General features: G+C 36.3%; 1 protein-coding gene across 3 annotated transcripts; it reads left to right on the forward strand.

The window, feature by feature from the left end:
• Positions 1–715: 715 nt before the first annotated feature.
• LOC101209112 (hypothetical protein) lies at positions 716–10,177 on the forward strand. 3 transcript variants are annotated; one of them, XM_031888382.1, is made up of 9 exons: positions 716–1,773; positions 2,646–2,834; positions 3,646–3,738; positions 3,863–4,045; positions 4,131–4,233; positions 4,333–4,518; positions 5,713–8,168; positions 8,746–9,072; positions 9,155–9,336. In XM_031888382.1, exons 1-9 carry the CDS (start codon positions 1,540–1,542, stop codon positions 9,185–9,187), a joined length of 3,804 nt encoding a protein of 1,267 aa, XP_031744242.1. In that variant the 5' UTR covers positions 716–1,539; the 3' UTR covers positions 9,188–9,336. The 3 variants fall into 3 exon arrangements, with proteins under 3 accessions (XP_031744242.1, XP_011659149.1, XP_004139736.1); XM_011660847.2 differs by having other exon boundaries at positions 717–1,773; positions 8,749–10,177; XM_004139688.3 differs by having other exon boundaries at positions 719–1,773; positions 8,746–10,177.
• The last annotated feature ends 1,712 nt before the right edge of the window (positions 10,178–11,889 follow it).

The raw sequence follows: 11,889 nt of genomic DNA on the forward strand, positions 1-11,889 counted from the left end.
GGGCTTGGACATGACTGAGTTTGATCCAATTTATTTCAATAAATCTCATATGACGTAGCTTTGAGCCCAATCAACCCATGACACAATTAGATCCAACCAATAATTCATTCCCATATTTGTTGATCATTATTTTAATGAATGACGTGTAAATTTGTGATTGACTCAAACTTTTGATTACATATTTAGATTTTAAATTTGAAGTTTGATTTCGAAATTTTAAATTGTAGACTCAATCTCACTTTTTCGTATTAATATCAATTATTATTATTATTATTTTGAAAAATCAAGATAAAAAATATAAAATTAAAAAAAAGTGAAACAAAAATGAATTATGAATAATATGAAATTATAGAATATTCCTAATAAAAATATGAAATTATATAATATTTAATTGAATTGAAACCGAAAGTTGAAGGAGTAAAAGGGTAAAAAGAAAAAAGTTGGAGGAGTAAATAGAAATGAGATAGATTGATTAGCATTAACAAGTCCCAAGAGCTATGGTTGGTTCCAACTTTGATAATGTATTTTTAATCATCCATTTCTCTCACCTTCTCATAGAGATTCTGTCATACCATTTTCTCTATCCGTCTCTCTCTCTTTCTCTCATCAAAAACAAAATATATGACATTGGAAAAAAGAAATAGAAGAAGAAGAAGAAAAAAAAAAAAAGGATTTCGAAAATTGAGATTTGTTTTTCTTTTTTTTTTTTTTTTTTTTGAGGGAAAACCTCAAAATTACAATCCTCCTTCAACGTCAAAACCGTTCTTTATCGCCTCCTCTCTTCAATCCCATATTCCAATTCCCTAACTCACTATCTCTGATTCTCTTCTTTCTTTTTTTTTCTTCTTTCTCTTTTATCTCTTCGCTCTCACAAACCCTATTTTTTGTTCCTCTGTTTGATCTACCTTTCTTCAGCATTCATTCCCCTCTACTTTCATCCCCAAACTTTGTTCTTTCTTCTTCTTCTTCAACCTCTTTCACCTCCATTTTTGATTCGCCCACACTTCCTACATTTTTGGGATTGGTTTAGTTTTTGTGTTTTGGGGTTTCATTATACCGCCCCTTCTGTAAACTACTTCTAGGGTTTCCATTTCTGCCCCTTTTAGGGTTTCCATCCTTCCCCTTTGCTTAGATTAGATTTCGGTCTTTCTTGATTTCCCTTTTTCTTTATTGGGTTTTTTGTTTCTTCTTGGAATTTTTGATTTTTAACTGTGGGGATCCTGAAATTTTGTTCAACTCTGTTTCATGCTGGGTTGGATTGCTTATGCTTTTGTCAATCTTTAACTTCAAACGCGAACGAATCCGGAGGGGAACGAATTGTATCGCGTTTGGTTTTTCCACCACTGAAAGTTTTCTTTTTTGACTGACACGAACCTTATCAAAAGGTTTGGGGAAATTCGTCGAATTTCAATCTTTTTTTTTAGTTTTGTACTTGTCGTTTGGTTTGTTTTTCGATAAAAGGAGGAAGAGATATAGTTTCTTTTTCTTGTGGGGGTCTAATCGTCGTACTACTTGAGTTGTGGGAAACTTTAGGCTTGCATGGGCGAACATGAGGGGTGGGCACAGCCACCTAGTGGGCTTTTGCCCAATGGTCTTTTGCCCGATGAGGCAGCTACGGTCATGCGAATGCTTGATTCCGAGAGATGGTCTAAGGCGGAAGAGCGAACGGCTGAGCTTATCGCCTGCATTCAGCCCAATCCACCCTCTGAAGAGCGGCGAAATGCTGTTGCGGACTATGTGCAGCGGCTGATCATGAAATGCTTCCCTTGCCAGGTGCAATGGCATTTAAACCCCCCACTTTGTTTTTCTCTGTAGGGAAATGTGTGAATATATCTCTTATGGCTAATAAGCACTGTAGTTCAATACTACACTCTTTTGAATGTGTTGGCAGCTGTTATTAGGTGTTTGTTTGTCAATATTTCATATGCTGTTAAATGATAGTTAGACATTATGCTGGAGATCTTATTTATTTCTGAAGTAATCGAATTATTGTGCATGTTGCACCAATAGAGTACCTTGTGTTATATGGGTCAGCTCATGAAGATGATGCGATCCTACGATTTTCTTAACATTATGTAAACCAATTACTATTCCTCCCCTCTTTATAAGCGAACATTGTTCCACCATTCTCTGTTTTTGGACTTATCTTGGCTAGAAGTCAGTCTTCAAGTCAAGTGGGCTGGTGTATTAGTTTTGCATTTCGCTGTAATAAGTTGCTTTGGGAGATGAAACGAAGGATCGATATCATTCTGTGTTTCAGGAAGAGAAAATGTGCTTTACTACGTTAAACATCAAACAGATGCACTTGGGCAAAGGAAAAATTTGGACTTGACTTTGATAATGGATAATTGAACTGCACGATCACCATTATTTATTTGATTTGGATTTGGCTCAAGCCAAACGGAGAGAATTTAATAATCTTCTTGACCTTGGAGGGCAAGCGTCTTGTTATTTCGTCCTTTCTTACCTATCCCTGTCTTGCATGGCTCATCTAATAAAAAAATTAGGAGTAATTGGGTTTCATTTTGTTATGTCACGAGCTTTGTTTCCGTTCCACGATTACTGTTGATTGCAAAATTTTCACAAGATTTTCTGCTTTCTATTCCATTTGTTATTTTTGCTCAAATTATGATTACAATGTGCAGGTGTTCACCTTTGGGTCTGTTCCCCTGAAAACGTATTTGCCTGATGGAGATATTGACTTAACAGCATTTAGCAAGAATCAAAATCTGAAGGAGACATGGGCCCATCAGGTTCGGGATATGCTTGAAAGTGAGGAGAAGAATGAGAATGCTGAATTTCGTGTAAAAGAAGTTCAATACATTAAAGCTGAGGTTGGTCTCCTCTCATATAAATATTACCCCTTATGGACTTATCTTAGTATTCTAGTTTCTTGTCTGCTTCCAACTTTATTCTATTACTATTTTATTTTACTTAGGCAGTAGAGAGAATTTATATAAATTTAGATCAAAGTGAGGTATTTCCAGCCTTCTAAAATATTGAAATTTCATTTGGTATCGTGTTAAAACATGCAGTTTACCTCATGTAGAACCCATTTTTACACAATTTATTTTATCCCTTTTGCTGATGAAAAATCCAAGTGGAAGAATATGTCACTAATTATAAGTAGTGATTTGCTATTAGTCAGTAAGTGGGCATCTAATACTTTTGGAAATAATCTTTTCTCATTTCCTTTCTTTCAGTCTTCAAGTTTATTTATTATTACATAATCTGCACGGTTCATGAGGAGATCCATGTAACTTGATGGGGCTTTATGTTGATCTACAATCCATGTTTTGTAACTTAGCAAATGCTTTAGATGATTCTGCTGAATGATGATGTTCTAGCATATTTAGATTTCTTCATGAGCATGGGTTAAGAGTATAATCATATTGTTAAACCATGGTATCTATGGACTTGTACTGAGCCGTTGGTTATTTGAGGTTCTTCTATATCCCATAGGTATTGCAGTTTTCTCCTATAAGTATTAATTTTAATGTTGGAGGTCCTAATATTTTTTCTAGCTTCCGTGTGTTATATGTTACTAGTTACTACTACCAATATGGCTATACACTTTTAGTGCTGGCTGATATTTCGCATGAATTATAATAGTAATGCCTTAGATTATATCTTTACATTTTTCAGGTTAAGATAATCAAGTGCCTGGTGGAAAATATAGTTGTAGACATCTCATTTGATCAGCTAGGGGGATTGTGCACCCTTTGTTTTCTGGAGGAGGTGAGCAGTGTTTCCTTACCAGCCCTGCTTCTAATCCCTTTGAACAGCTTTAAGTACAACGTTTAAGACTGATACTTATATAATCATATCTTGAACTGGTAATATGTTTATTTTTGTTTCGTAGGTTGATCATTTAATAAACCAAAACCACTTATTCAAGCGTAGTATTATACTGATCAAAGCCTGGTGCTATTATGAGAGTCGGATATTGGGTGCACACCATGGGCTTATATCTACCTATGCCTTGGAAACCTTGGTCCTCTACATATTTCATGTGTTCAACAATTCCTTTGCTGGTCCCCTTGAGGTTACTCCTACTTCTACTCTCTTTTATTTGTTTTTTAAGTCTTATCTGTATACCAATGCAGGAAAGCATTTGATTGGTGTTGCAGGTTCTTTATCGGTTTTTAGAGTTCTTTAGCAAGTTTGACTGGGATAATTTTTGTGTTAGCCTATGGGGTCCTGTACCTATTAGTTCCCTACCAGATGTTACAGGTACATTGCAATCTAGATAAAGTAATACTTATTTTACTGAAAAGTATTTCTTGTTTGCCCGGGAATAGCAACTGTTTAATGTGTTCGGGATTTCTGCAGCTGAACCTCCACGTAAAGATGGTGGTGAGTTACTTCTCAGCAAGTTATTTCTTGAAGCATGCAGTGCAGTATATGCTGTTTTTCCTGGCGGCCAAGAAAATCAAGGGCAGCCTTTTGTTTCTAAGCATTTTAATGTAATAGATCCTTTGCGTGTTAACAACAACCTTGGGCGTAGTGTAAGTAAAGGTATATAAATTTTATAATTTTTGAGGTTTTGTTATGAATCTGTTCTCAACAATGTAGAAGTAATTATTTTTTGTAGTAAGCTATTGGTGGTACCATTGGAAAAAATAAGTTAATCATGGGCATTAGTTTCTAGTTTCTGACCGACAGATAGCATTTCTAATCATTACATGCTACTATTGAATGTTGACAGTTGATTCTGTCTTAATCTCAATACTTAATTTTTTTTAATGTTTTATTTGTTTGATTCTTGAGTGTTTTATTTGTAGAAATAATTATTTTTTGTAGTAAGCTTTTAATGGTACTATTGAAAAAATTAAGTTAATCATGGGCAGTAGTTTCTAGTTTCTGACTGACAGATAGCACTTCTAATCATTGCATGCTACTATTGAATGTTGACAGTTGACTCTGACTTAATCTCAATACTTAAATTTTTTAGTGTTTTAGTTTGATTTTTGACTTGATCCGGTTCCACTGTTTTTCAGTAACAACTTTTTGTACTTCTTAATAGCAATTTCTTATTAAAGCTTTACAGGTAGAGAAATTTAATAACTGAAAATCTCATATTGGAGCAGTTCGTTAGGGTGCTGATAGTAAAGCCCTAAAGGATATTAATCATTTGGGACTGGGAGGCTTTTAAGAAGGTTTTCTTATCTGTTCTAAATTATGTTAGAAGGTTGATATTATGATAGGCATTAATGATGAGATTGCTGTTGCATAGAAAGACTCAGGTGAACCCAAGCACCATAATGAACTTGCTAGGCTAATTTGAGAATTCATCTTCTCTCTTCAAGACATACTCTCATAAAATCCTTCTTATCCCATTCTTACAACCTCCCTACATTTACACATACAGTCTTCTATCATGAATTTTTTTCTATATACTTCCCTTTTTACCACATACACTTACTATTGTAGGCCTAATATGTTGTTACCGATTTTGTGTGATTGACAATATATTTGGCATTGGTGATAGTAAACATAGAATTGTCCCTTCAAATGGATAAGCAATATTCTAATGGATTTGCGTAATGATTGGATTGCCTATTTTCCATTCTTGTGGTTAATTGATTTATGAAATTTTTTATTTTTGCTCAAGTGCATCATGTTTATTAGTAAAAGGCATGGTTATTCTGCTGCATGCTTTGTTTTGTAATTGTTGGCAGCAACTTCAATTGTGGTACATGTGTTACCCAGGTAACTTCTTCAGGATACGCAGTGCATTTGCATTTGGAGCTAAAAGATTGGCAAGATTGTTTGAATGCCCCAGAGAAGATATTCTTGCTGAACTGAATCAGTTTTTTTTAAACACTTGGGAGAGACATGGCAGTGGCCAGCGCCCTGATGTTCCAAAAACTGACTTGAAGTACCTTAGATTATCAAATTCGGAGCATTTACATGGCTCTGAGAATCTCAGGAATAAAACGAATAGCAAAAGAAATGAGAATCCATCTGTTCGTGAAACCCAAGATGTAGTGGCCCATGGCTCTTATACTGTGAACTCAGTACAAGGTAATTCTCCCTTGGAAAGTGCTTTTAGAAATGACACTACTACAACTTCTCGCAATCAAGCACAGAGGAGTTCCGGAAGCTCAAACAACTCAAGGTCCTCTGATCATAGTAGAAAAGAAATGAACTACAATCACGGTAACCTTATTGATAGAAGTCAGAGATATCCTAAACCTGAGAACCATGTGAATGATCTACAGGGAAGGTTTCTGTTTGCAAGGACACGTTCTAGCCCAGAGCTGACTGACACCTATAGTGAAGTTTCATCTCCATCAAGGCGTAACAGAGTTCCTGAAAGTGGGAAAGCTCCTTCTAACAGAACGGATGCCAACAGGAGGAAGAACCTTGAATCTGATAATGTGGAAACGCACTTGAGATCTTCAACTGACGAACCATCAATTTCTAGACATATTCCAACCCGTCAGAGCATTGATGCTACTGGTGATTCCAACAGTGGTTCAAATAGTTACCAGGATGAGTCTGGCCCTGGAACTGTTGGTGAGGATTTTGCTTCTATTTCAGGAACATTAGCAATGCATCAGGAGGAGCAAGATCTTGTTAACTTGATGGCATCATCTACAGCCCATAATTTTAGTGGACAGGTTCATTTGCCACTGAATTTGACGACAGGTCACTTACCTCTTCCATTACCTTCATCTGTTTTAGCGCCTATGGGCTATGCTCCAAGGAACTTGGGAGGAATGTTACCCACCAATATTCCATTGATTGAGACTCCTTGGGGCGCTAATATGCATTTTCCACAAGGATTTGTTCCTTCTCTGTTGACTCACTATTTCCCTGGCATGGGATTGACAACAAGTTCAGAAGATGGCATTGAGTCGGGCAATGAAAATTTTAGTTCTGTAGAAATGAATTCAAGAGAGGGTGATCAAGACTTTTGGCATGAGCAAGATAGGAATTCTACTGTTGGGTTTGACCATGACAATGGGGGATTTGAAGGGCCTCAGTCGGATGATAAGCAACAGTCTACTTCTGGAGGTTTTAATTTTAGTCCGTCATCCCGAATGTCTGTATCTGGCAGTACTAGTGTTGCTCATAGAAAGCATGCCAAAGAAAATCGAGTTGCAATGAAGGATGGGAATGCAAATGCTTATCAAGATGAAAGAGAGAATGAAGCATGTTATGATGACAGACCATCATCTTTTAGGCCCTCTACTGGTGTTGCACACACTAGTGGTCTAAGAAACAAGATTGCGACAGAAAGTTCTTGGGATGAGTTGTCTTCAAGAGCCTCAAAATCATCTAGGGAGAAACGGGGATGGAAATCTAATACCTTTGACCTGCCATCTCATGGGAAAGGCAAAAATGTTTCTGAACATTCATCTACTGTGACTGATGAAGATAGCAGAGATTGGAATCACGTATCTACTGTGGTTTCGGAATTGACTGAAGTAAGTGGTGGACCTCAATCATTAGTATCGATGCATGCTACAAGGAATCAAATTACGGGACTTGAACCACCTCATACAGCTGGGTCGGATCCACTAATACCTCTTGCTCCTGTGCTCTTAGGCCCAGGTTCTAGGCAAAGACCTGTTGATAGTTCTTCTGGAGTGGTTCCTTTTGCATTTTATCCTACAGGACCTCCGGTTCCCTTTGTTACAATGCTTCCAGTATATAATTTTCCCTCTGAGACAGGAACTTCAGATGCTTCAACTAGTCATTTCAGCGAGGACTCCTTGGATAATGCTGATTCTTCTCAGAGTACTGATTTGTCGGAAGCACATAATAAGTCTGATGTTTTAACCCTCACTAATCCTATTAGAGGGCCTTCCTTTATTGAATCTTTAGAACCCAAACCTGACATTCTTAACAGTGATTTTGCTAGTCATTGGCAAAATTTGCAATATGGGCGGTTTTGCCAAAATTCTCGGCATCCATCACCTGTGATTTATCCTTCCCCAGTTGTTGTACCTCCTGTCTACCTACAGGGTCGTTTCCCATGGGATGGGCCTGGAAGACCTCTTTCAGCCAACATGAATTTATTTACTCTGGGTTACGGGTCTCGATTAGTCCCTGTTGCTCCTCTCCAGTCTGTTTCTAATAGGCCCAATATATATCAGCATTACATTGATGAAATGCCAAGACATCGCAGCGGGACTGGAACATACTTGCCAAACCCTGTAAGAAAACTGCTTCCACTTATTTAATAATTTGCATGGTTCCTTTTCTTTAACAATTTGTTTGGTTCAGCTACTATATGAAGAGGGTTGCTAAATCTGTCCAGTACTTGGATATTCAGCTTCTATCTTGCAGCTTATTAGTTTATCGATTTTGGAAATATGTAATATGCTTTATCATCATGTTGTGGCATTTGTCATTTGAGTATTTACTAATCAAACAGTATTTCTGCCTGTCATACATATTTTTCATTTTTCTGGAGTTTTGTTGGTTCAGAGTACACCTAACAACATTTTTTTTTCCTATTATTATGTTCCAAAGAAGATTATCTAGAAATAAAGTAGAAAGTAAACTTTAATTGTTATTAGGTGGTTACATGTTTTTCTTTTGTTTTCCTTATATTTATATTCTCTGATTGAGGTTTCTGCATTTTTGTTTCATAACAATTTTTTACTCTGTTTTCTGTTCAATTGTTAATGCTTGTAAGGTGGTTCCTTTCTTTCTGAATGGTTTGATTTAAACCTAGGATGTTATTCTTCCTTCTCTAGTTTCTTACCTTCTTCTTTTACTTTGTTTTAGAAGGCCTCAGCGCGCGAACGGCAGAATGCCAGACGAGGAAACTTCAGCTATGAAAGAAGTGATAGTCATGGGGAGAGAGATGGGAATTGGAACATCACTTCAAAATCACGAGCTTCTGGTCGCCGAGGCCAAGTCGACAAGCCAAATTCCAGGTTAGACCGCTTGTCTGCCAGTGAGAATCGAGTTGAAAGAGCTTGGAGCTCACATAGGCATGACTCCTTACCTTACCAATCCCAGAATGGCCCGATCCGCTCAAACTCCACACAGAGTGGTTCTACAAGTATGGCTTATGGCATGTATCCGCTACCCGGCATGAATCCAGGCGTGGTATCTTCTAATGGACCTTCCATGCCTTCTGTTGTGATGCTTTATCCTTTGGATCATAATGGCAATTATGCCTCACCTGCAGAACAGCTCGAGTTTGGATCTCTTGGACCTGTAGGTTTTGCTAACCTAAACGATGTGTCGCAAATGAATGAGGGAGGCAGAATGAGTAGAGCATTTGAGGATCAAAGATTTCATGGTAGCTCAAATCAACGCGCTCCTCTTGAAGAACCTCCTTCACCTCATCTTCAGAGGTAGCCTTAGCTTAATTTCCTTCACGACCGAACTATTTTCCATGATAGCAAAAGCGTCAACCAAAAAGAAGATACATCATGACAGTCGAGCTGTGTCTGTTAAATTCTTTTGATTCTACTAGCAGCAGCTGGCAGCAACTCCGGAGCCGTAGCCACATACCCTTCAACTCAACTCCTATATGAGCACAAGTATGGATGAGGAACCCACCCATCAAAACTCACTTTGCACTGTTTTTCCTCCTAAAGAGCATGCACATTTGGGAAATTGGTTTTACTTTGGCAATCAAGTGTCAGGAACTTTGGTCACGACGAGGCATCTTGAACCATGGGGAGGTCCTTGAATTGAAAGGTCATTTATATTCTGTGTCTTGAAGTGGTTTGAAAAAAAAAAATTCTGATGGAGAAATCAATGGCGTGCAGTAGTTTGTATGTATATTAAAGATCAGAATCCATCCCATTTAGAGGGACAGAAAGTGGCAGTGAAGGAAGAAAGGTAGGAAGGAAGGAGGCCGCGGGTCTCGGGTCCGAGATGATTAGAAGAAGATGGTCATTTTATGGTTTAGATACGTTTATAACTAATGAAGTTAGAATGTAGAAATCATTTGGGTTGGAATTTTGGGGTGTTTTCCCCCTAATATCATTACAACACGATTTGTTTCCATCGAATTCTGTCACAAAAATACATTACAAGTAGGGGTTCCCAATTTAGAGTCTCACTTCACTTTGTAATAGCCTTTTCTTTTTCCTTTTACTTTCTTATTTTACAAACTCCTAAACTCCTTCCTTTGATCAACATATTATGACGTTTGACAGAATAGCAATGACAGCACCACCAACAGCAGCGTTAAACCCCATTTGCTTCTTCACTTCCTTTTTCAAAATCTTGAATTTTTGAGCTCGAATGCAACTATTACTTGCAACATTGATCATTAGTGTTGATGAAATCTGTTTTGTCATCTTTGCTTTATCTTTTAGAATTGAGACTTTACGACTTTGCAGTTAATTTTCAATAACAATGAGATATTTTGGAAATGAGTACCTTTTTTTTATGGATCAACTCTATCTAGTTCCTGTATTTAGTCTGAAACAACACGTTTCGGTAGAGTTTTTGGATCGAGGTGAAACAGCATATTGCTTGATCAATAGAATTACTTTTATGTCGTGCCAACTTGGTTCAGATAATTGTTCAGATAATTGAAACTTACCTCTGGTCACTTTTTTTCTTTCAAAATAAAAGAATCATAGTCTTAGCATTTGAAGCAGTAAATTAATTAATTAACTATCAACAGAATTAAAAGTAGTAATTAAAAACTCACAAGTTGGAATACAAAAAGGTTAATAGTACGATCACTGAGAATTTAAAGATTTTTTCTTTTATTATATTAAGTAAACTTTTAAATATAGTATGAAAATAAATTAGTAAATTAATCGTATCGTGTTTGCCAACTTAAAATAAAAATCTATAGAATTTTTAAAAAGCAAATGAAGTAACTTAAAAGGGTTAACGATTCCAAATTTGACAAAATAGTTTGGACTCGTTTAGTAATCTTGTCAGCTTCGTTTGGTAGTTGTTTCGTTTTTGTTTTTGAAAAGTAAACCTATTTCCTTTCCATGTTTTTACATATCTCTTAAATAAAAGGTTTGAGTTCTTAACCAAATTAAAAATAACAAAAACAACTTTTTTTTTTAGTTTTACAAAATCGGATTGATTTTTTAAACTATTGGTAAAATGTAGATAACAAGAAAAAAAAAGTTGAGGTGGACTTAACACTTATAGACTTCATTTTCAAAGACAAACTAGAAAAAAATGGTTGTCAACCGGAGTTTAATTTTCTTCCTTCTTTCTACGTGGATAACTCTATTGTTTTTAATCTTTGAGTTCAAATCTTATGCGATGTAAATTTATACGACACATTATTTTTTAAAACTTATTTTATATGGAAATAGAATGAAAAATAATATTAAAAAATACTCTTGCTACTATTCCTCATCAATCCATAGCCTAACTTGTCAATCAATCTATCAAATTATTTGTTTGGAAGGCCTTTAGTTTAACATATTAGCAATCTCTGTTGTAGGAAGATGATGAATGCGTATTGGTTGTGCTTCAATTTTATCTTTGAACAAATGCTCATCAACCTCGTATTTTGTTCTATCATTAGAATTGAATTATGGGCGATAGAAATGATGACTTTATTCTTATAATAAATATGTATAGATGTAGTAAAAGAAGTCTTCAACTCTTCAAGTACCCCTTTGATCCATATGTGGCCTCACGGTCATATTTTTCCAAGATGTGTTTACCTATGGTTATATGTTCAGAATATCTCCAGTTTATCTTATCTTTATATTGCATATCTAGTTCAGGCAATTGCCTTTCTTTTTAAGTCATAAAACTTGGGTGTGACATTTCGACATTTTCATATGCAAGCCTACCAAAGCTGAAAATATTCAAAATGTACTATAGGGGAGACATACCAGTTGAACCCCCGCCCAAACATTAGTTTTACTCTTTGCAAGCACCCCTTTTTCCTTGCAACTGACCATCTTTAATGCTTATTGTAAC

This window comes from Cucumis sativus, chromosome 7, assembly GCF_000004075.3.
Source record: "Cucumis sativus cultivar 9930 chromosome 7, Cucumber_9930_V3, whole genome shotgun sequence".
Classification (NCBI taxonomy): Eukaryota; Viridiplantae; Streptophyta; class Magnoliopsida; order Cucurbitales; family Cucurbitaceae; genus Cucumis; species Cucumis sativus.

Coding starts and splice junctions, on each gene's coding strand:
- LOC101209112 (XM_004139688.3), top strand. CDS start 1,540: ATGGGCGAACATGAGGGGTGGGCACAGCCACCTAGTGGGCTTTTGCCC. Junction 4,519..5,712: donor TGGGCGTAGTGTAAGTAAAG/GTATATAAATTT, acceptor TGTGTTACCCAG/GTAACTTCTTCAGGATACGC. Junction 8,169..8,745: donor GAACATACTTGCCAAACCCT/GTAAGAAAACTG, acceptor ACTTTGTTTTAG/AAGGCCTCAGCGCGCGAACG.